Source organism: Uloborus diversus, chromosome 1, assembly GCF_026930045.1.
Source record: "Uloborus diversus isolate 005 chromosome 1, Udiv.v.3.1, whole genome shotgun sequence".
Classification (NCBI taxonomy): Eukaryota; Metazoa; Arthropoda; class Arachnida; order Araneae; family Uloboridae; genus Uloborus; species Uloborus diversus.
Genome location: NC_072731.1, coordinates 225,450,701 through 225,477,177, shown reverse-complemented (window position 1 = coordinate 225,477,177; position 26,477 = coordinate 225,450,701). Strand labels below are relative to the sequence as shown.

Below are 26,477 nucleotides of genomic sequence, written 5' to 3'. Positions count from 1 at the left end.
TTAATATTCTTCTACCAAACGAAAAAGTGAGCACCGAAGAAATTGATTCGGACAAGAATACGTCAAAATAGAATATACCTTTTCAAGAAAAGAAAGATTAGAATGAAATAAAACTATGTTGAGATTTGAATTCATCCTTCACGTTTTTCACTACAAAATTGCTTGCAACTGTGTAACTGCATCTATTTTTATACATCTGCTATCTACTGAGATTGAGTAAGTCGGAATATTACGACTCGCAGTTAAAACGCTCCAGTAATACCTAACTGTATTTCACGATTTTAAAAACAGAATGCTCATGTGTCGACCTTTTCATTAGAATTTGCGTATTAAGCATATTAAGAACATACTAGAGTCATTTTCAACGAATTTTTAGAGGTAATTACAGTTCTATAGCAAAGTGAAAGGTAAGAGTGACACTTTTTAACGCAGTTTAAAACTTTTTACATTTATATTTTCCTACATTTTTATTTTACTAGAATAAAATTTATTTTGATTTTTCATTTCGTTGCTCATATTATGATTTGCATTCATTTAGATAATTTTAAACATTTTGTTTTTCATAACAAGTTTGGTGATGTTACTTCAAGTGAGGCATTTAACCTGATGGACTGGGACGAATTGCTTGACTGTCACGGTAATATACCACAAAAGATGCAGCATTTTTTTCTTTTTGAAATAAAAAATTAAATTCGTAGTTTTTGGACGTGATAGATTTTACACCGCATTTGGACCTATATTAAGAGAGGCTGGTGAGATTAACTTTCATTTTTCATTCATTAAATTTTTTTAACTATGTATCTGCTTTAGGTTACGTGTGATACCCCGACTTACTCTAAGCAACACATTTCATTTCATACAAAATTACTATCCAATGCTCAGGGATATTTTTAGCACCTCTACAAGCGTATTTCACGCATTGAAAATCGGAAATGCGCCTGAAACATTTCGTAAGTAGAATTTTTACGCTTGGTATTTTACATAAATTTAAGCATCTTGGGGGGAAAATGGCGCAATTGGAAAACATAATACGAGTATATGTAATACGAGTCTTCTCCAACTATCCGAATCAATTCGAACCGGACCCCATTCGGATATTGGAATTTTTCCGAAAGAAAAGGGTATATTTTAATCAATTACTGTATGAATGTTGACTTGTAAAGAGAAAAAAAAACTATTTTAAAATGAGCTTTTAAATATGATAAGGCAACACTCTTTTACTTGTTAAGCGTGCTTACAAGTGCTAGCTTTTCATTAGTACATTATGTACGCACCGTACTTTGAAAATCATTGCTTGCTGAATATCTCGGTCAAAGTAAACTGTCTTTCTAATAGTTTTATGGAGGAAATAGAGTGTAGCATTATATTTTGTGAACCGCGTTACGTTTCCATCTTACTTTTTTTAGAGCTCCGAAAACGATTCGGATAACGAACGGTTCGGATAGTTGGAGTTCTACTGTACCAGATAATTCCCCTTTAACTGTTTTATTGTTATTTTTTACGATGCAAGGTGTCAAACATGATGAATGTAACTGATAAAAACTGTACACACATGTCTTCTTTCCCTGCCATCTTTCATTTCATCCTAAGATATGTAGTATTGACTGTTACGGTAGACAGCGTGTTCGCATGTTTTACGCGTTTTAAACGAATTTCACAATTCTAAAAAATATCAGGACGTATTTTCACATTTTGAAATAATTCCTACCAATAAAGCTGGTAGTACGTACCTGTGCTAGTGTTTTTTTCTTCATAATTCAACATACTGCCAAAACCAATTTAACACCAAATGTAACAAGCAGCATAATTTTATCAATGAACTTTAAGGATTGTGTACATTTAAATTCCAGAATATAATCTCTGGAATCGAATGTAGAGAAAATTTGACTGTGACATAGTTTTTCGGTCAGTACTTATCAATGTTTTTCTTTATAATTTAACGTATTACCAAAATCAAGATAACACCAAACGTAACAAACAGTATAATTTTTACTAACTTTAAGATCATAGATATTTAAATTCTACAATATCTTTTCTGGAATCGAATGTAGAGCAGATCGATGGTTACGTAGTTTTTCTGTCAGGACTTATAAGTGTTTTTTAAAAATATTACGAAAATCAATATAACACCAAATGTAACAACACTTTAATTAACTTTAAGGATCGTAGATATTTAAATTCTACAATATCCTTTCTGGGATCGAATGTAGAGCAAATTTGATGGTTACATAGTTTTTCAGTTCAGTCAATATAGGTTTTTAAAAAAACATGCAATACTTACCCAACAATGTATTTCTTTGACTCAGTACTTTGCTGTACACTAGCAAATCTCCCGGGCAGATCTGCATGGGAGGGATTACGACTATGGAACTACGTCGTCCTTTTTTGGAACCATCTTCTGCAGATCTGCAAGGAAAAAGTTTGATAAGGAATTTATGTACAAAATAGGTGATATCGATTTTCAAGAGTAAAATAATAGTAATTAACGACTGAACAACCCTCAAATGTCAAAACGAAAAGAAAAAAAAAGAAAAGTGGTTCATTAGTAAAAAAAACGGGGAAAAAGTTGTTTCAAACCTTTGGATGTATTTTCTGCAGAACTGATTCTCATTTTAATTCAGCAGTTAGATATCTGTACCAGTGGCCCAGCAAAGGAGTGTGGGTTTGGGGGTCTACCCGTCTACGCTTCAGAGCCGTGAGAACTGTTACTATTTCCCACCCCCCACCCCACACCAGAAAACGCATCCTGTTTGTGCAGGGACGGATACATGGGAGGGGCGGTCGCCACTCATTTAAGTTACTCTCCACCAGTAATTTTTCAAAATTGAAGTTCAAAAAACGCAAATTTAGACGAGTTTCATTGATGTTGGGAAAAGGGAGGTTTGAGTTTGGGATCCTATTTCGGATTTTTTTCGGAATTGAAGTCCAAAACCTTTGTGATCAATATTTTTAAATCAGTATACATAGTAAAAAGCAAGAAATAAAAATCAATCGCCCCTCCCTTGAAAATTTCTGAATCCGTCCTTGTGTTTGTGTTAGTAGTCTGCACTATTACTATATCGTAAACAACATTGAAAAGTGAGTTTATGGTGTCTTATAATCTAGCCCTTTTTTTCGACTGTGAAATTTTCAAACTGTTTAGCATCCGTCATCTTCAAAGCATTTTTCGGATTGGTGGATATGTGAGAGTCAAGTATTTATAAGAAATTTTTTTAAAAAATGTCTGATCACATTGTAATTTGTCTAGTTTGTTGCTTTTTCAGCACATATATTTTGGAGATTTTCTGCAAATAATAAGAAGAAAAAAATCAATTTCGGCGAAATATTCCTTTTTTTACATTTCACTGAATCTGAAAAGTACCCAGAGGGAGGATTTATCTTCGATATAGTGCTTACCATCTGAAAATATCCCCAGAGGGAAAAAAGAGTGGCAAGTATATGAAACATTTTTTCCCTACTAGGCAATCTTTTGATCTCTTTCCTCACGTGCGAAAGGGGGGGAAAAAGAATCATATAAACCTCCGGAAAGGGATAAATGTATGAATCTCAGCCATGGTGTATGCGTGGATCTCGGAGAGAAAAGAACTCCGCGATTTACGTCAGCGCCATTTTTTTCGGAAAACTATCATTTATTTCTTTTTATATTGCTTGGAAAGCAGTTCCGTTGTGGTACTTTCATTCGTAGTTTCTACGACGAAGGAATTTTTTTTTTTTTTTTTGCATCTCGTATGAATGGAATTAAGGACAAGTCATATAGTGTAACACTGGATGTACTAAAGGTACGAGATATATCACTGCGCTGGCAATTCGACTCGTGAATGGTGACGCGTGGACACAAAGCAAATAAGTAATCACTTAATTCCTTCAAATTCAATTTATCTGATTTTTCGCAGTAGAAATTAATAAACAATGATCTTGCTCAGCACAAATGAAGTTCTTACGTTTCTGGAAAGCCCACAGCCTCAAGTCAAAATGAAGACCTATCGCACTGTTTTAAATATTCGTACGCATGAGAATGGAAAGACAATATCCAGATGATTTCATTTCATATCTAAGCAAAAGAATGAAAGAGAGAGAGAGACAGACAGACAGAAAAATTTTTGTGCATTCTTAAATTCAATTGGAATAATGTTTCTACTTACACTCAGTTTATTTCAAAATATTGTATAAAATATGTCTGGTTACATTCTTTATTACGCATTTGTTTGGAGCTCGACGCCACCCAAATATCCACCGAGTACATGCGGAGAATCTGCTCGTTAAATCTGAGGGTCCGAAAGTTCTGTTGTCAGTCGCTGCAGTTACCATGGGTGCAGTTTTTCTGGTGTCCACCTCCTCTTTAGAAGCGCGCCTAAATGGTGGACGTGATTCTGGCATCTACTGAGGCCAAGATGAAATCTTCCTCAATTGGGTGCTCACATTCTAAAGAGCGACTCCCTTCTGCCTTGATTTCGACTCCGTCAAGTGAAAAGAGTTCGAGTCTCTCAAGTAACAACAATAATAACAACAATATTTGATTTATGCTACCATAATTTCATTACATTTCGAATTTCGTTCTTTGATTCGGCAATAAGTTTCTTTTTTCCTTTGAAAGAAACTTAAATTTCACACTAAAAGAAGACAAATTCAAAAAAATGCCCGAGTATCTCCACTTTATGACTAACTACTGCTCGCGTATCCTTATACCCAATATTGGAAAAATGTTCATACGTATAGTATATTATTTCGCGTCCGGTTCGATAGTGCAATCGAAATCTTTCAAACAAAATTTCCCTTTTGTTACAGGAATTGAAAATTACTTTTTCCCGGTCTTTCGATTCTTTTTATGAGCGCCCAATCATGGCATTCAAATGGCCGTGATTCTTTTGTAAGAAGAAAAGATTTTCTCCAACTTTCTCAAAGAAAGTGGGTAAAAAACACCTCATTTACAAAGAAACGTTCGGAAAAAATGCAATTGTTTTTCGCAGATTAAATAGTAACTGCTAATTAGATAACCCGGAATTCCGACTTTAATTGGTGCTTTGCCCATTTTCTTTTTCATCGCCGAAAAGAGAACATTTTTCAAATCTAAATGCCCCTCCAAGCGTATTCTCCTCTCTCTGAATACATATTTAATTTATTTCTTTGGAAAGAGCTAATTAGGACTTTCGCATTTCTCTCTCTTTTTTTTTTTTTTTTTTTTTTTTTTTTTTTTTTTTTTTTTTTTTTACGGAGAATACCGCAGACCGAGTTTATTCGGTTTCTTGAATAATTTGATGCGTTATGATCTTTTTAAGATGTTGTTATTGGTTTCTTCTAATGATTTATTTCTAACTTGTCTAGATAAAATATTATCAGCTAATACCTTTTCTTGAAGATGAAGGAACAATATATTTCATGTTTTCAAATCGAATAATGACTGATTAAAACCATTGTTATTATTATCCTCTAGAAATGTAAATACAGTTATTGTCACAGTATATAAATCTATTAATTGTCTTCCCCGTCACATAACTTAAAAAATTTTGGCTTTAACTTTTCATTCTAAACACACGCTGGAGCTCAATCTTCCTTTATCAGGGATCAGACTTGTTCCCTCCTCCTTTATATTTAAAAAAAAAAAAAAAAAAAAAAAAAAACCCCTGCTTTTGAAGTTTTTATTCCAAACTTAATGCAGAAATTATGAGAAGGGGGGGGGGGACTAAACAGCCCTGAAGATATATATATATATATATATATATAGTTGCATTTAAACGTCATAAATTACAGTACAACCTCGATATCTAGAATCTTTCGGGTCGGGGAAAATCGAGGCATCGAGTTATCAAGATTTTTTAAAAAATATCACTAGTAACTCTCACAATTACACAGACGTGCGCTATATGCATTTATATATGTACTATGGGATCACTTCGAATTACGATCGATAAAGTAGTCTTCAATATTTTACTAGATTTGAAATTTTATAATTGTCGAAAGTGCACAGGATGAGATTTTGAAATGAACAACAATTTCAAGTTGGTTTTTTCACCTTTATATTTAAAAATTCAAATTTTATATTTAACCAGAAACCCCACATTAAAAAAGTGCCCAGCAGCCATTTTGTAGTAGTTAAAAAAGCAGAATGATGAAAATGAGGAACAGGAAGGCTTTTTCAGTTTTCGCTTGAGAACTGACAGACGAAAAATCGACCTCCTTTCCTCAAAGTGGACAACATGTTCTAGAGAAATGCACAAAGATTCTAAGCTCTGGAGAACACACAGCACCTCGTTTATACCAAGAGATCCTAAATACGGAGAGATTGGACAACTTCAGAGCGGCGGCCATCTTATGTCCAAAGATGCTCACTGCCCGTAGACCGTAATGCATCTTCTGCCCCAAATATCACTGTACATTGTATCGAAAAAATTAGAGGCTAGTTTTAATATTATGAAATGAAATGTGCAGATCACAAATATATCTTTGTTTTCTACCTTTATGTACAAATTTTTTAGAAAAAATTTTTCCTTTGTAAGCGCTATGACGATACGAAACGATTGGCGACGGATTTCCAGACTTTAAACTCACTTAGTTAAATGAAAATACGAGGAGAAAAAAAAATAAGTCTCTAATTAAAAGATTTAATGTCCTATATTCCATGGGAAAGCTAAAAAATCACACAGCGCAGCATTTCGAGCTGACAACACTTGGACTAAACATGGCGGATAGCGGCGCGCCGTTGTCCAATCTCTCCAGATATAGGATCTCTACTTATACCAACACTCCCCTGTTATCTTGCCCCAATTCCCTATTCACAAAATTTCCAAGAAAGGGGATGAAAAACGTTAAGCAATTGTCCCTGGGACTGGTTTTACTACAAAAATGGCCAAAGAATAACGATAATTGAAACTTGCTTCTGTGCAAATATTTCGACATATCAAGAGTTTCGAAAAATAAATTTCGAGATAATTATGGGGGTTTTTATGGAAAATGCTGGGATTTTTTTTATTTTCGAGACATCAAGTATTTTGAGATAATTAGGTTTGAGACATCAAGGTTTGACTGTTATTTACATTTTCGGCTTACTACGTCCATGTATGTCATTTATGGTACTATTTCAGTTACATACAAATGAAACGTGCAGCTGCAAAATCAGGTATTTCCAATTTCAACTTAGGGCCAGGGGGACAACTGCCCTCTCGTTTGAAAAATGAAAAGTGCCTGCCCCTCACTTTTCAGTATTAAGCATCAATAATCGACTGAAAAATGAATTTTTACAGGGTGAATTGAATTATTTTGAGAAAATGAGAACTAAAAATTCCTAACAAATGGACTTGCCTCATGTAATTTCATGAGAATGGGGCTTTGAATTGGAAGGGGAAAGTCTACGCCGGCCACTTGTCCCGATTTCTACGATCATATTCCACATTTTTAAAGGCTATTTAATCAGTCATGTTGAAATCCAATGATATAGCTCAATTTTGCAAAACAAAAACAGATTCAAGAGTTTAAACTTAATCGAGTGTCTCAGTTACATAGGCACTCAAAGTATCTTTAACTAGCAGAATAATCATACGACATAGGTGAAAACGATTGTATGCATTCCACCGGCTAAAACCTTGGACGCCGGTTTTAAAACCCGCGATCATCGGCTTTCGAGGCCAACGAATTGCGATTCGCTACTCCCCTAACTACAAAAAGAAATAAGGGGCTGAGCCTAAATGTTAAACGTTTGCATTTAAAATCTTTGCAGGATTTTGCTCGCAATCCCGCGGGATTGATCTCAGGAAGTATCATGCGGGATCCCACGGGATTCGAAATTGGGATTTCGGGATTATAAACCCTAATGCTGTTATAAAAAGTATGTGATGCTACACTTCTTATTTCCCCTTCCTTCCCCATTGTCACAATCTCACAATTTCACGAACCCCCCTAAAAGCGTGACATTATTTGTAGAAAACCCCAAACACATCTTTTCCCCAGGTGCATTTAGAGTAAAGAAATGCAGCAAAAAATACATTTGTCAGAAAATGGTTGTAAAAAAAAAAAAAAAAAATAATTTGAATTTTGTCATCTTGAATTCAAATTATGTTTTTCGCAATCACGAGTGTGTGTTTGTATGTGTGTGTGTGGGGGGGGGGGGGGTATGTGTATGTGTGTAGGCATGTGTGCAGTCATGAGTGTGTGGGTAGTTGTGTGTATGAGTGTTTGTGTGCGTGGGGGCGGGGTATGTGTATGTGTGTGTAAGCATATGTGTTTGTGTCAGTGTGCAGGCATGAATGTGTGGGCAGTTGTGTGTATTTGTGTGTATGTGTAGGTGTCTGTATGCATGCGTGTGTGTATGTGTTTGTGTATGTGTGTGTATGGTGGTGTTTGTGTATGTGTGTTAGTGTGTTTGTGTGTGCGTGTGTGTATGGTGCGTGTGTGTGTTAGATATGGACGCAACCTGGAGACGGTTTTCGCTAGAGGAGCAGCTTCGTGAGGCCGGCCGACGCGACGGGTGGTGCTGCCGGAGGGTGACGCCGCGCCGGTGGGAAAAATGATAGCACGCCAAAAAACAGTCAAATGAAAGCAATAAGCAATCGTGATTGCTCAAAAAAAAAAAAAAAAAAAAAAAAAAAAAAAAAAAATCAGATTATGTACGCCGTGTAAATAATTTTGAAAAATGCAAAAGCCTTTTCATTAATTTTACGATTTAACCACTGAAATAGGTAGGCAGAAAATCTTACTTTTTACATGAGTTCTCTGGTGATTCATAGGTTAGCTTATCTTTTCGTTGAAGCGATTAATCTGTCAATGAAAAAAAAAAGGAAAAACACAATGATACTACGTACAGTAGAAAGCGCTGTGCTCCAATTCTCCAAGGTCTTACGATATGAAACATTTTCTGTACCCTTTCTTTCCCCGGAAAATGGAACAGGAGATAAACGAAATCGTCGCATTTGATAAGCTCGTGAGGAAAAGATTTGATAGAAATCCAAGCAGGGGACAGAATTTCATTGCATTAGTTTTAGAGATCTAATTGAATATATTTTCATCTCTACATCTTTTTTATGCGGAAATTTTTATACCAAAAATTTGAAAAGATTGTAGACATCTTGGATGTTTTTTATTTTTTATTCTGTTCAATAAAGTAGAAATAATATCCAGTTGGATTTTTACTGTACAGGGTTTCTACAAATTAAATTAAAAAAAAAATAATAAAAAAAAAAAAGATTTACTGAATATAATTTTCACGAAAAACGTTAAGGCACATTTTGTTGTAAGATAGAAAAACTGTCAAAGTTTAACAATTATCACAAATGTTCGATGTGACTTCCTTTCGTTACGCTGCAACTACTCCATCGGTAAAAAAGTTCTTGTCTCAGATTTGTGAATGAATGATCGAAAATATCTCGGAACAAAATATAACATCCCGAGACAGTTTGACTGGTTGCACATTTTGAGTTTACATTCAGCCACTTTCTGTATCCGTTCCTGAACCAAAATCAAGAAACTATACGGAAATTCATTTGATTGCCGGAAACATTCTCACAAATCTGTGACAATAACTTTTTTACCTATCAGACACTTGCAGAGTAAGGAAAAAAAGTAACATAAAACATTTGTGGTAATGGTTAACTTGGACAGTTAACAAGCAACAAAATGTAGCTTCATTTGTTCTCGGTAAATTACATTAAAAAAGTCATTTTTTTTTGGCTAACTAATTTGTAGACACACTGCAATAAGTCACCGCTCTTAAGCCAGTGCTAAGACAGAACTATAATCGACAAACCGGGCTGTCGGTATATCGATTACCGACAGCCCGGTTTGTCATACAACAAAGTTTCGAACAATTTGAAAAACCACACTGTATGCACACATATAATTTTAAACACTTGTTAACTGCTATATTTCCCCCCAAAAGGTGTTATTGACAACGAGTGAAAAGTGGTGTAAGTCACAAAACGTTGCGTTTCATATCTCGGTGAATACTGGTCGAACTAATTTTAAACTTTTTGTGCTGGAATTATTTTTCAATGGAGATTATTTCCCTAAATATAAGTTAGAGGACCTGGAGCCCGTATAAAAAGTTAAATTTTGTATTTTTTGACTTATTTTTATTTTCACTTCAACTTTCAATATCTTAACTTTGCATCTGGTTTGGAACATTTCTGCAATTGGTAGTATGCATCTAGGACTAACGGTTGTGAAACTAAAGGTCTTGCAGGTTAAAACGGAACACCATTCCTTTTCAAATACTTAAAACAGCTGTTTTCAATATGTAGGGTGCGTTCCCCTTAGGAGACATTAAATAATTCATATACATAAACAATTATACATTGAACAATTTGTTAAATATAGTAAACACACCAATAGTCATATTATAATACAACAGTAACCAATCATGTTTGGTGTATAGAAACTATTTTATATAAAATATGGCGTTGTTTTCTAACAAATTAAATAAATTGTAACTTCATATTAAAATTTATCAACAATTAATGTTGCGGAAGTTGAAGAGGTGGTAGCAGAACAAATTTCTTCATTAAAAAAAAGAGGGGCGGTCTAAAAAATTTAAGTTCGGAAACCACTGACAGAAGGCTACAAAAAGTTGCAATTTTTCAGACACATTCCCAACCAAGAAAACTTGGCTCTGTAGACAAATGCTTCCACGGAAAAGGGATATGTACTAAATACTTACGTTGGAGATGTACCGTCTGGAGAAAGCAGGTCTCCGTCATCCGTTGTACTTTCATAATCGTCGGTCAGCATCTGTTCAGAGAGAGAGATTTATATAGGAAAAGTAAACTGAAAGATAAGTGTTTACTGTATTTTGTAGATGTCTCTTTAATAAACTTTTTTTTTTTGGGGGGGGGGGGGGAGTTTTCCTACACATAGCATTAAGTACCGTGACTGAAGTTTTGTATTTAGCGGCTACCGGGGAGACTTAGTGACACGTGAACGTTTTTGATTAGTTAAATATTTCCCCACTTTTGTGCTACAACTGGAAAAGAGCAATTGTAGTGAGCGGGGTCTGGCAAGTGCTACTAATGCATCATCACTAGCACTTCTGTGCAAACTGTGACGGTTGCGACAGTGTTTTGTTGAAATATTGTGCAGTAGAGCCTCGTTCATACGGCGGCCGTTCAGCCTTATCTCCGGTGTTTATCCGGATCAAATATGGAGAGTTAAGTTAACCTTCACAAAAAATAAAAGTTAAACTTCGATATATAAACTATTTGAATGCTAAACATTCGCAACATATTGAATAATATAAAGTGTGGATTGCGCGAAACTATTATGTGTAATTTTCTTACAAAGCATTGATTTTCGCTGTAATAAAAGGTATGTCGGTTTATTTAAGCATTTTTTTGTTGTTGCTAATTTTCCATACTACCCGGATTATCCGCACTTTCATTTATACGAATTCAAGGCCTGTTTACCGCACAGAACAACTAGGCCTGGGCCTCCAAATTACTTAAAGAATTATGCATAGCATTACAACTACGCGAAAAATACATGTATTTTTAAGTTAATAATAAAAACAACAACTTTTTGTTGGAAAAAAAATTTACTTATAGGATAATTTTTATTAATTCTACCAGTAGCGAGTTTATTATGTCACAATTATGAGATGCTTAGAAGGGGATTCACAAATGCACATGATAAATGATTTACATAATTCTGTGATAGACAAAGGGGCCCTCAAAAATCAGTCTTCAAGGGACCTCGAAATTATTGTGGGCCTAGAGTCTCACTTTTAATTAGTCGGGCCCTGTACGGATTGCCTTTGGCCCCAGTTAGCCCGGAGAAAACTTACAAACGTTGCATTGCGCAACATTCAACCTACTTGTTAGTGTTTCTACAGGTAATTGTACCACCAACCATATTTATTGTTTAGAAAGACCAAGCAATGCAAATGTTTGCAGCTGGAGGAAGTAATAGCACCGTCTCCATGGAAGGTCATGGATAAACAAGCTCTTAGTTACATTGCTTCTGTTATGGAACGATTGAAAAAGAGTTGGAAGTAGCTCAAGACGATTTTATGACGAAATTTTGTACAGCATAAAGTCGTTGAGAAAATAAGCAACAGAGATATTTTTCTCCAGAGTGATTAGTGCAATGCAGTGGTGTCCAACCTACGGCCCACGGGTCAGCCCAAAAAACAATCAATAGCCTTTTTTTTCTCCCGAGTAATTAGTGTAGATCAGTGGTGCCCAAACTACGGCCCACGCGACATGCGTGGCTTGCGAAATTGATCCATGAGGTCTGTTGTTGTGTTAAATGTTACAGATAAAAAATATATCCTGGAACTTTCCAAAACAGCTGATCATCTTCATACGGTGTTATGAATGACTGTTGCAAACTTGAGACCAATTACTCGGAAATTGGTTTCTAAAAATGGATGGAAACTTCGTATCGATAAAATAAGCATTCAGTAACTGACTATAACAATTTTTTGTTTGTACTCGTCTTTTCTTTTCTTGGGTTTCTCACGCTATCTGGAAAAAATTGAATACATGCATAAATTTTATATTTGTTTTGACCCATGAGATTCATCTTAGTATCAGGTGCGGTGCGAGGGTTGGCGAGTGAAGCGTGCAACGAATGGCACAGTAAAAAAAAAAAAAAAATGGATTGTATGAAGTACATTCTTGGAATTCTTTAAACGGTTCTTGAAAAGGCAAGAAATAAATTAAGAAATAAATCAGCACTTAAATAAAACTATTAGAGCACACGCCGATAGTAGCCTATGTACTTTCTAATGAAAATCAGAAGAAAAAAGAAACATAGAAGCATTTTATCATTGCCATTTTTATGGAACATAAAAGTTCCAATATATAGCGGTGAACTTTAATTAAAAGAAATTTAACTGCATTTATTTCTGCAGCATTAAATAGGGAGATTAATAGAACTGGGGGAAAAAGTTAATGGGTCAATCACTTCTTAATGCGTATCAATTTGTGTCTTTCGCCTTCGTTTAAATTTTTTACCTCGCTGTGATGTGTGTTTAAGGTAAACTGCTTAGTAGAATTAAGATATAAAAGTGTTGAGTTGAGAGACGGGTGATAAAAAACAGGGGAGGAAATCCCTTTAAAATTTCTTAAAAAGATATAAATGTAAACAATTTTCGTCGGAAGATGTTTGTAAATTCAAAAAAAAAAAAAAGTTTTTATCAGTTGCTATACCTGAATTTCATTTTATATCTGGTGCAATGCCTTAAAAAACATTTGTACTTATTCAAGTTATGTTATTTAGTTTATTTTAAGCGATCGAAAGTATATTTTGAAATTGTGAAGTCAATACAAACCGATTACAATGTTCAGACAAATAAAACGCTAGCGAATAACAAATATATTTGCAAAATATTTCAATATACAAGATACATAATCAACAAATAATAATAAATTCATTAACATCAGCAACTACATCATAAATGCATCTAAACTTTAGAACTTAATGAAATGTTTTAGGATAACTTTACGACCTGTGTCGTGCATATTTTTTTAGAAGCATTGGGTGAATCATATTCATGCATTTTCAAATTCCTTTACAGAGTCACATTCGGTTTTAGTGGGAGGAGGGGGAGGGAGTAGTTTGCTGTTACAATTAGTTTTTGTCTCATTAAAACTACATTTTTGTTAATTGACATAATTTAAAAACATCTGAAAATTTTAGATTTAACAACTCACAAGAGAAATCGAATTACTGTACGAAAAACAAATGTGCTGGAATTAGCAAATATAAATTCGAAAAAAAAAAAACAAGCTGATGTGTGCATCACATGACTTCCTTTTACTTCAATTTAATGCCATTTCCTTATTATTGGCAATTTTAATGTGATTCAATAGTTTACTCTCTGAATATCACCAACAGTGGCCAAATTGAAACTAGATTAGAAAAAAACCCGCCAAATTTGTCGCCAAGTTGGCGACAAAACTTGGTGACCAAGACTGGCGATATATCGCCAAATGTCCACCAAATTATAACACCACTTGAGTTTACATCGAAAACAATGATTTCCCCCCAAAAAGGGGCAAAAGACCCCTTTAGAAACACCCGAATGTAATCAAAAGAGGAGGTGCACAACCCCACTATGAGTCGACGTACCAAATTTCAACTTTCTAGGACATACTGTTCTTGAGTTATGCGACATACATACATACATACGCACATACATACGTATATACAGACGTCAAGAGAAAAATCGTCGTAATTAACTCGAGAATCGTCAAAATGGATATTTCGCGTGTCTATACGTTCTTAGGCACTTATCCACGTGTGGTCGAGTCGAAAAAAAACTCAACATTCATTCGGGGTGAGTAAAATGGAAATTAAGGTCGATTTTTGAGTGAAAATTTTTTCGCCAATACAATACTTCCTTTTTTGTATGAGGAAGTACAAAGTGTTAACAATACAAATACGTTAATTATGCAGCATTTTTTTCCATAAAAACTTTAAAACGATTTTAAAAAAAATTCTGCACTTTGATTTTGGCCAAGAGACCGAGCTTGTTAACTGATGACACTGTTTAATAAAAATTCAAGTCTAAAGGAGATGATGGATTCTTTTTGCAAAAATCAATGCTACGGATGAGAGGTGGGAATTTGACACTGTTCATTTTCACATGCGTTTTCATCCGCTGTAATTTTGAAAGCTGTCATTCTGTTGTGGCTATTGTTAGAGGAACGTTCGGAAGAATTCTTATAAGTTTGGCGCTTTCATTATCTCGTAATCAAACAGTTTGTTGAACTTTCTTCTTCTTGTAAGTGAATTTTCGTATCATAAGCACTCATTTCAAATTCATTTTCTAATTTTGATAATGAGCTTTCTAAATTGAACGCAGTAAGACAATGTTTTTTACAGCCAATTCTATTTCATTTAAGTTCTCGTACTTTCTCTTTTTCATTTTTCTTTAAAACGCGTTTATAATTTCAATAAAATTTGTAAATATCAGTTCAGATTTTACTAACTTATTAACTTTCAAGTGTTCCAAGAATGATAACCGGAGTCGGAATCTTGGGCTAAAAATTCCAAGAGTAGGAATCGGAGTCGATCTTTCCCTCTTTGATTCCGCATCTGCCAGTGTTGCGGAGTCAGAGTCGGAGTCGGACTAATTTTGTTGTAAGGGAATTAAAGAAGAAGTTTATAAAATTCGGACCCAGAGTTGGTGCACTTTCCCTCCAAATCCGTACCCTTGGCTGTAACCACATCATGGTGATTTTCATTGATTTCGTGTCTCCCAAAATATTTGCAGCCAGAAACGTGCTACAGAGGAATAAAAAATGGCGGCTAAAGCTAACTCTATTTCTTATAAAGAAAGATATATTATTCAAAAGGAAAACTGAGATTTAAACTAAGTTTATATTTTCAAAGTTGTTCTTTCCTTTTGAAGATAAAGGGCAGCGGCGTACGCAGACAAATCAGTTCGGGGGGGGGGGGGCTGAGCTCGAAAGTCTTTGAGCTGGGGGGGGGGGGATACTTATGAACTGTAGCTAAGAAAAGTTCATGTATCGCTTTTCTGATATCAATACGAATGTAAGATTTCAAAAATACATCATAAAAAAAAAACTTGTTCTTTATTATAATTTTTATAATTAATTTTGAAAATTTCGGGGGGGGGGCTGTAGCCCTATCAGCCCACCCCCTGGGTACGCCACTGATATAGGGGGATTTTCTTTTACCCGAACTAGTTTTAAGAGATCTTTCAACGAATTTGCAATATATAGGGGAAAAGGGGGCTCATGTGAACACGGGGCACATGTGAACATGGTATGTTTTCCTCAGGTCACTTCAAGCAAAAAATCTGGAAAAATTCTAAAATGGGGACAGCATTAGCTGTACCTATTGGGAAAAATTTAGAGCAATGAGTCATTTTATGTTTTTGTGGTGACAACGTCTTTGCTTTAGCAGGTGTTGAAAAAATTTTATCTTTGTCTTTTCTTCACGAGAAAACATTTTTAAAACTAATTGCTAATCTGAATCTAAGTATTACGAACGATTGTATGAACATTCAAGTAAATTAATAAAAATGTTTAAAATTTTTTATTAAATTGAAAACTCTATTTTTCCGAGTTAGCTCTAAAGTAGACGATGGGACACTTGTGAACACAACATCCAGGAGCACAAGTGAACAGTTCCCACAGCCGCTCTCCGTAATATTATTGTTAATATAGGGTATTATAAGTGTTAAAAAATGTGTAAATATCTAATATTTTCATTTTATTATAATACGTTGATAAATTTATTGTTAATTGTTAGTAATATTATTAAATTATCAATATTATTCATTTATATTTAATATTTTTATTTAAAAAAATTTTTTGTTATTTAATCGCTGATCAATAATTTACTGTATATAATACTTACAGGAAATAAAAAGACACAAAATATTTTCATTTAACTAAAAACTAAAATTCAAAATCATTTTAAAATACATTATCAAACAATGTATGATACTTGAAAGAAAAATATATCTAGAATAATCCTTACATAATGAAAAATTCTTTGTTTTATGTGGTCATATAAGTTTTTTTCTAGTCTATTCAGTGATCAGAACAGGCTACGAGACTTTAAAATTTGACATTGAGCAGTTATATATTCTTAGGAAAAAATATTTTCTTAGTGGAACAATCACTTTACACTTGAAACGGACGCAGTATAGGTTACAAACCCTTCAACGTATTTGTTATTTAAGTATCTGCTACATACTGAAGAATTTTCCGTTAAAATATAATGCTTCTCCTGCATTTTTTACTCGTGTTCATATGTGTCTAAGGCCTGTTCACATTTGCCCCCTCTAGGGGCACATGTGAACAACTGCAGATGTTTTTTAAAAATATGATAAAGTAAAGAAATATTTTTAAAGAAAATCTCAAAAAAAAAATCCATGACACAAAAAAAAGTGTATTCAATCATGTAGATGCATTTGCGATGAGAAATCGGTAATATTTTTTGAAAAATAAAGAAATGAAAAAATTGTTCACATGTGTCTGTTTTTCACCTACTGCTAAAATAAACGATATTAATAGTTTCAACGAAAATCCTTTCTATCACATGTATGCGAACATGAACGCAAGCCCATAGCAGATTTTTTTTTACTCAGGCGTTTCACAGCTCACATTTTCTTAAAACTACTACTAACCCAAGTTTGCCAATTTTCACTCAGTGGAGCTAGCTTAAAAAAGAATTCAGTTCTTTTCAATTCATTTCTCAATTCATTTTTCTTTCAAGTTCCATTAAGTTTTCTCTCATACTTTCTTTTTACTGAGAAATCTTTTCCCTTCACTGTTCAGTTTTAATGGATTTCATTTCTAGCAAGAAAAATATTTAAATGGTTAAAACTTTGAGCAAAGAGTGAGCTGGCGGAAAACCGTTAGGAACAACGTTTTTAACCGCAAAATTGCATGCAATATGACAAATTCTGCTAAGATCGTTTTGAAGCCTACTTCACATAAGCGGAACCGTTACTACTGAGTATATAAATATAATATGCTTAAGGATTTGTCTTTTCAATCGTAGAATAAAAAATCTGTAACGTGTACGCATGAACACGTGGGGGAAACTGGGGATACTTGATCCCCAATTTAGTTTTAAATTTTTTTTCTCTGCTGCAAATCATCAGTTTTTTTTTCTTTTTTAAGTACGTGAACAAAAGTTATTTTTTCCTCTGTATCTGACAGTATTTTTTTAGTTGAAACTAAACAGATAGTTTTGGTAAAATATTTTTTTTTGAATTATTTTATTAAAGGTCATGTATCCCCACATCAAGGGATACATAATCCCTTCTTGGGGATACTTGATCCTATACTTGATACCACTGAGAAAGTACTTTTCATTAGATCAACAATTTACTTATGTATTTTAGTGTTCTACAAAATGGTTCCAAAAAATAACACTATTATTAATTTTCTTTATTAGATTATAATATTGTGAACACAAAATAATGTTTTAAATTCCACTAGGACATTGGTAAAAAAATGTTCACAACTTTAATGAACTTATGATGCATTTGATCAGTTACTTATTTTCCACTACAGTTGTGAACAATGTATTTTATAAATAAAACTAACAATTTTTTTAAAGTAGCGTAATGAAGCTAAAATTACAACAAATAAAAAAAAAGGATGTCAAGAAAAAAAAGCAACGTATTTGCTTCTTGTCTTGCAATAATAAAATTAAGAGTTTTATCAATTGAATTAATCTTAAAGAAGAGGGAAGAAAAATGTAAGTATCAATATATTAAAACAGAAAGGAAGGCCTAGCATATGTTTCCTAAACCTGAAAAGTCAAATGCAAACAATTCGTTTGTTGTTGTTCTTAAAGTTCTGCTTAACTCAACTGGATGTGTACAACATAACACATTCATTCTCATTTGCTGCACGTTTGTCAATTTTTTAGGAAAAATAGATTGATTAAGCATATTACCTTTTCGCTTTAGAAAACTTATTTTAAACTCTGGAAATCGAGCTTTGTATTCTATCCGCTGATGGGTTTACATAATGGGCAACTCATTTTTTTTGTTGTAGGTAAATCTAACTATAGCAAAATCACTTTTTTTCATTCAAACAAGGATTTGACATCTATTTCAACTTGTTCAAGCTCATTCGGTTGATCAGAACATTATTCATCAGTATAGTTAGTTTATGCTTAGATGTTTGAGGTGCTATGTGGGTTGTTACATGTGCGTACTGATATTTTAATTATTTAGCATATTTACTGCAGGGATTGTTTAATCAACTCACTCATACACTCATACTATTTGTATCACTCATACTATGATACTTTTTTCATGTTAACATGGTTTTGAATGTTTAGAGTTAATGTCAACTAAGTAAACAACAGTTATATTGTTTTTATTATGTTTATATTGTCATTGGGATATTTGATCCCTGCGATCCTGTATCCCTCTAAACGAAGGAATCAAGTATCCCCAATATGCGATTTTTACAAACATACTTGTTTTATTATTAACAATCAAAAGGCAATTTACTAACAATATGTCTTAATTATTAACGACTGTATATACTTTAACATTACACATCAGTATTTTTTTAAAGTTGTATATAACGGATAATATAAACTTCAAAATGCTTTCCTTAAAAAAAGTTTCCCTTGACACATTCAGACAATCATTTCTTGAGATGAAACAAAATGGCTGAAAAAGACTAAGTGTTGCCAGTTTTCATGCGCAAGTATAACTTTAACATAATTGTCAGTTTTCAAATTTCTACTTAATGATTTTGGTAAATTTTTCGCTGTTGTGATCATGTATCCCAAGGGATCAAGTATCTCCAGTCTCCCCTACATTCACAAAGTACTGGCAAAAATGTGTTCTCGTTTGGAGTATTTTTAAAAACGTTGAATGTTAATGGGAAATGTTACGTTTCACAAAATCTAAATTCTTATAATTATGTCGTAATATATCACTTTAAAGACAATTTAATATTGAACTTAGTCCAAAAATCAAAATGTAGATATTTCTAACACACAACATTAACGCTAAGATGACTGAGCTTTTTCAAAATGAACGAATTGGAAATTTGTTTTGAAAATTACAGTTCAAAATAAATAATATTCTGTTTTATTATAAAACTTTCATTGAAACATACTTGATTATTTTTGGTAGTAATTTTGAGCTTTCAAAAAATAGTAGGAAAATTTCACTTATTTTTTCATGGGGCAAAGTGAAAAATGAAATATTTTTATAATGAAATGTTTTCTATTTGATTGCAAAAAGTATTTTTGACCAAATGAATCAGTTAATGAAATTTTTAATAAATAAATGAAAAGAAAAGGGAACAATAAACGAATAATTAAACTGATTTACTAATTAATTTTTGAAGAAAAATAAATGAGTAAATGAATAAGAAAATAAGAGAATGAAAGAAAAAATAAGTGACTTACTAAAGGAAGGAATGTAATAAATCAATTAATCCATGAACACGTAAGTGTTTTAGTAAATGATTGAATGAGTAAACGAAATAAGCTATTTCACTTTGCCTCATCCACTTTGCCCCGCATGTACTTGACTACTTGAGCAAAATATTTATAACACAAATAAGCTTAATATTAACTAAATAAATATTTCACTACATATTGGAAGGTTTCAATTAATACTTCAAAGGTTAATAACAAGAGCTTTATTATTTTACAATACAAAAATTAAATTTTGACCTTCAACAATTATTACAATACTAGTGATACCCGCACGGCTTTGCCCGTAATAGAAAAATTAAAAGATCTTTTGGTTCGCCTGTATATTTACAAATAATGTATGGTGAATTTTCTCGTCAGTTGGCTTGTACCCATCTTACGGTTCCCCGTTATGATAATTTCGTAATTTACTCGTCCATCTTATGAAATTTTTTTTCTTAAAATTGGAATAGAAAAAGAACCACATCGAATTTTCGAAAAATCGCTTCAAGGTGCACACCGCCATGCTACATACTAACTTTGTGCCAAATTTCATGAAAATCGGCCGAACGGTTTAGGCGCTGTGCGCGTCACAGACATCCAACAGACATCCAGACATCCTCCGGACAGAGAGACTTTCAGCTTTATTATTAGTAAAGAAGATAAAGAAGATAAAGATAAAGATTCTTTCCCATTTTATTAAATTTCTGTGAAAAATGTGCTTAAAATTGGAATAGAAAAAGAACAAAATCGAATTTTCGAAAAATCGCTTCGAGGTGCACACCTTCATGCTACAAACTAACTTCGTGCCAAATTTCATGAAAATCGGCCGAGCGGTCTAGGCGCTATGCGCGTCACAGACATCCAGACATCTAGACATCCAGACATCCTGACAGAGAGACTTTGAGCTTTATTATTAGTAATATAATAATAATAAAGAAAGAAGAGTATGAATTTTTGAAAATTGCCTGTGTTATCATATGCCCTTAATATTTGGTGGTATTTTTTTCCTGACAATAGACTACCTGTGCAACTACAGTGTTAAAATATTGCCAGATAGGTGGCGCTAAAAGCAGAGTAAATATTTCATCTTTTCACTTTGCCCCACATTCCCCTACTGTAATAAACACAGTTATAGTGGTTTGTAATGTCTAACTTTTCCGTCCAATCACTGTTCTTGTTCTTGGAACCAATAAGTGTAACCCATATCTTTTTTTTTTCTTATTAACTACCAGCAGAGCCTGACATGTTTACAGTCGAAGCAAGTCATTTTTGTTCTTTGTTCCGTCGAAGGAGGACTTTCTTGTGCAATCAAATTACAACTAATGCCGCTTAACTTTTTTTGTATTGAAAATATTTGAATTAGGCACGTTCTATTCTGTTTTCGAGCACAGGGTGGCAAAGGAGTGAAAACAATTGGGCATTTGTTCCACTGTTTACTTTAAAATTTAAAATGTAACTAAGCTATCGCTAGAAAGAACCTGGGTTTCCCCCAGCGCTCTTTAATATTTGTATCTGTCAAAGCAATTTTTCAAAACTATTGTAATCTATATTAGTTAATCACGAATCAAGTAGTATATTTAATTCAGCAAAAGACTTGTATGAACTGTGCAGTGTGCTACACGGATTTAGTTTTATAGAATTGGCGTCAGATTTAATGAGCAGTGCAATCTATGTATGAAATCTGAAGTTCAAACGAAAATGAAAAATAAGAAGACAAATACAGTGAAGGCTGAAAAGAAGAGCGAGAAACATGTAGAATTTGGAACAAAATTGCCGCAATTTTACAATCATGCATTCGAAATTTTTAATGTCAAGTAGCATCAAATGTCGAAACAAATACCAGAGGAGGTACACATACTATTTTAACGTGAGAAAACCGAAATTCTGAAAAAAGGGGAACCCATGTGAGATCCATGTTTTAGACTTATGTCCCCCTTAAGAAAAAATTATGTTTTTTTTTTTTTTTTTTTCTAAAAACTCTCTAAAGAAGAAAATTCTGACTTTTTCAAAACAAACTTTCTCCCGGAGAAAATTATGTCTTGTCATGAACAAACCCTTTTCAGAGCAAATTTTGGCTTTGAATGAACTTTCTCCAGCTGGAAATTCTGGCTTGTTTTGAACAAACTCTTTTCCGGAGAAAAATCTGGCCTGTTGTGAGCAAGTTCTCTTCATAAGAAAGTTATGACTGGTTATGAACAAAACTCAACCGAGAGAGAATTTCGTATGGTTATGAGTTGTCCCATTCCCAGAGAAAATTCTGACTGGTTAAGAACAACACGTTTCAAGAGAAAATTCAGGCTGCATGGTTATGAACAAACCCGTTCCAAGAGAAAATTCTGGCCGGTTATGAATAAACCCCATTCGGGAGGAAAATCTGGCATGTTATGAACAAACCTGTTTCAAGAGCAAATTCGGGCTGGTTATGAATAAACTCGTTTCAAAAATAAAATCTAGCAGGTTATGAACAAACCTCTTCCAAGAGGAAACTCTGGCTGGTTATGAACAAATCCGTTCCAAGAGGAAGTTCTGGCTGGTTATGAACAAACCTCATCCAGGAGAAAATTCTGGCAAGGTATGAACAAACTTGTTTCAAGAGAAAATTATGACTGGTTATGAACAAACCCGTTCTAAGAGAAAATTTTGGCTGGTTATGCACAAACCCGTTTCAAGAGAAAATTCGGCCTGCACTAGTAATTCGATGCATTAAGTTTTGATTTAAAAAGTGCACGATTTTTTTTCCTGCACATACAGAGACTTTGTGGAAATGAGTTCAGCGCCCATAAAAATCTCACAGGAATATAAAATTCAAAAAATTTCGAATTGTATACGTTTTTTTACACATTAAATTCATTTGAGAATAACTTTATCAAAATCTATATATATAATAAAATAAGATGTTTGTGTGTGTGGTGCACTTCCCGGGAAAATGGCAAGGCCTAGAAAGATGAAATTTGGTATACAGGTGCTGTTTTTGCCGAAGATGTGCACCTCGGGCTTCGATTTTTGATATTTTAATTAGGAAAAAAGTTATTTAATAATTTATGTGTTTTTTTGCACTTTTTAGTACTTTTTACCTCACAGACCCCGAACCAATCACACCACACCAATATATTTTGTACTGTAGTGTAGGAAGTTTAATTTTAAATATGATGAATGAAAAAAATTTGAAGACAGAGCAATTTTTGTATTTTTTACGAATATTCGAAAAAATCTTTAATTTGCAGTTTTTTCCGGGTTTTATTTTTTTTTAATATCATCCTGCGAGAAGTATCAAAGCCTCATTTCTAAAATTTAAGTTGGTTATAGTAAAAACATTTCGCCCTCTTCAGAAGAAAAAAGTTCTTAAGAATAAGCAATAGTTTTTTTTTTAACAATTTTTTTTAAGTTGAACACATCATGTCTTTCCACGCATCGGTCGAAAAAAGGTTCTTCATTCCTTTATGTTTCTGACGTCACTACTTGGATTTCGATTCGATATTTACGACGGAATCTTAATCGCAAACAATGGTAATCTTTTTTTTTTACTATATAGCTTACTTCTACATTTTATGACGTGATGACCACGTGTTTTACCGGCAGCGCTTGCTTTTTTTCTTTCCTTTTGTTTTTATTTAGGGATTGCATTTATTTCTTTTTCCACCCCCCCCACCTCCAAGTTGGACGTTTTGCTATATCTATAAAACGAAATATTTCATAGTTGTGCGCTTTTAATTCAATAAAAACAGCGAGATTTTCTTTTCTTTGTCAAACGCTACTTTTTGCACACTACGGGGAATTTTGGAGATAACTTTTTTTTGCTCAACTTAAATTTAAAAAAAAAGCGGTTTTTTGAGTGTTTTTTGTTTTTATTATGAAATGGGCGGGGAGGTTAAAATAAGTAGTGGTAGATCGTAAAGGTAGATAGCCGCCGAAGGCGGCAATCTTGGCATAAAAATGTGAATGGCACAAAAAAAGATAGAGATGGATTGATTAATACTGCTGCCAAATTTATTAAAACAGCCGTCGAAGGCGGCAAATGCTAAGTAAAAAGGTAAAGTTAGCCAAACAGCCGCCGTAGGTGGCTGCTTGCATAAAAGGCGAATGGCGTAAAAAGGCGAACCAGCTGGTCGCCGCAGGCGGCTAGTAGAAAATAAGCAACATGATACAGAATAATAATGTAAAAATACCTACAAAAAGTTCTGGAAATAAAATAAATAAAAATAATAACCATCCTTCCCCGAAAGTAATTTTTAACTACGGACTTGTCATGAGGATCACCCCCCCCCCTCCAGAGCCCTTGTCTTTAACTTGAATTGCCTATCCTAACACAGTGGTTTATGCACCTTAAAAGACTGTTATGACCCCCCCCCCCCCTGTCCCAGAAAGTAAGTCGGTGGTCGCACTAGTGGTGTATTTCTCCAAGTTTTTGATACTTTGGCCTTTTTGATGATCACGGTTTTCCAGCCTCTATTAGTTCTGTTTTTTAAAAATTGATTTAGCTACACTTTTCCCATTTAGATGCTGCTGCACCGTTACGTAATTATGTTTACTGCTATTTATAACGTGCAAGTTCTGACGGAGGTAAGTGTGCATGAAAATCTGCCAAATATATGTTTTTTTAACGTGAATATATTTCCTTGGTATTTGATTGCGTGACGTTGGCGGAAGTTTTAACTCTGAATCACCGACATGATTCTTTCATCTTTCATTCCAGCGGATCTGGATATTTTCCAAACACATTATGTGGAACGATTTAGGTTGATTTACTTTATGGAGATGTTGAAGTATGGCAGTGTTACTAAATTACAACGCTTACGCAAAAAAGAGAGAAAAACGAATTTATGTCACAAATGAAACCACTTTAAACTAAATACACGTGTGGGAATATCTAACTGCAAAAGCAAGGAAATCAAGTAAAAAATTCTTCCTAGCTAGTTTTTTACGTAATGAATAAATTAGACAGCAGTGTAGCAAAAAAAAAAAAAAAAGGCTACAGCTTCTCTGGAAGATGAAATGTGGGCTAGCTCCCATGGCATTGTCAAACATGTTAACTAACTTTTAGTAAACAATTTTAATTTTTTGTATTTGAATTATTGGAAAAACTCCATTTGTCCCACAGTAGTTCGCGTCCCCTTACAACAACGCATATGTTTTGAATTGAGTAAGTAACAATATATTGAATGATTTTGATGAATAATAATATTAAGAAGCTTTAAATCCATACCATAAATGATTTGGTGATTTTGTATAAGCAAGCAGGGTCACACTGAGTCCTTTGCTTACCCCTTGCCAGGCCCAGGGCCGATCCTAAGGTGTCGGCCGCCCGTGTGCAAAGACCTAATGTGCCGCCCCTCAAGAGTGATGTGCACATTTTGACTAATTTTTAACGTCTATATAAATCTTTCTTTAAATTTCTATGCCAAGTTCAAATTTTAAAAAAAGGGAGGGGGGGGGGCAGAAGAATGATCTTATAAAAAGGAAGAAATTTTTTATAGTAAGAAACTCCTTAGGTACAATTTATATCTTTGAAGAAAGTAATAGATACCAAAATTTATTAGTCGTAAAAACACATTTTATAGTCTTTCTTCGGTGACATCATAGAAGGGACAGAGGAAGGGGAAGCGTGGGGGGAGGTGTCAGGGGTTCAGGGGAGGAGGATTGCTCCAAGAAAATTATCGAAATTGGCGTATGAAAAATATTTTTAGTTAATCTTTAGCTGTGTTTGATTGCAAGGACAAAAGAGTCAAGTATATTCAAGGTGCAAGGAGAAATTTTCGTAATTGACGTCAAATATCGCAATTTCAGGAACTTTTTCGCGATTTTAGGTGAAAGTAAAGTTGCAGTTCTTTCCTAAAATTCTTTCAAAATTGAAATCAATTTCAAGATGTTTTTTAAGACCGTAGCTTAGGAAGGATCGGCGTTCTTCCCGAAAAATCTCCGAAACTGAAATTTTAAACCCGCAATTTTGTTGACGTTGCAAGAGGGAGGAAGATTCAATCGTCTCCCATCGAAAAATTTCGAAATATAAGTTTAAAACGCAAATTTAGGCCGTCTTTGGTGACGGTAGGGGATCTCGCGGCTATCCTCCAGTAATTTCTCGGCACTATTTTTTCAAAAACCCGTTTTTGGCTAGATTTGAAAACAATAGGGGAAACGTGAAAATAATCCGAACCAAAATATTTTTTGGAACTGAAATAGATTATAGGCTATTTTTGGGAAGGAAGGGTTTTGGGGCTCTTAAGCGGATATTTCTAAAATCGCAATTTTATATTATCTTTGGTGACGTTAGCAAAAATGGGAAGCTTCAATGGATCTTTCGGATATTTTGCAACATTAGTATCTGAAAAATATAACTATAGACTTTTGTCCACCTCACTCGACGGTTGATGGATATGCCCTAGTGCCGTGAAAAGTTACATAAGCCTCCGGAATTCTTTAGAAATTTAAATCCCAAAATCGTATTTTAAGCATTGATTGATAACGATATAACTAGGAGCGGGCGGAGGTTCAGTGTGCCCTCACGAACTGTGTTTTTGAAACTGAAGTCAATTTCAGGTTAGTTTAGGCAGGAAGCTGTGGCTCCACGGAACCGTCTAAAAACGAAATTTTCAGATATAGTGATTGCGTTAAAGAAAAGG

The 26,477-nt window shown here is 34.0% G+C and overlaps 1 protein-coding gene across 1 annotated transcript in view; it reads right to left on the bottom strand.

The window, feature by feature from the left end:
• LOC129218984 (uncharacterized) overlaps positions 1 to 26,477 on the bottom strand; it is a gene marked incomplete in the record, with an annotated part of 259,059 nt that overhangs the window by 100,402 nt on the left and 132,180 nt on the right. Inside the window, 2 exon segments of the mRNA XM_054853306.1 lie at positions 2,282 to 2,406; positions 10,643 to 10,713. Coding sequence (XP_054709281.1) covers positions 2,282 to 2,406; positions 10,643 to 10,713 — 196 coding nt within the window.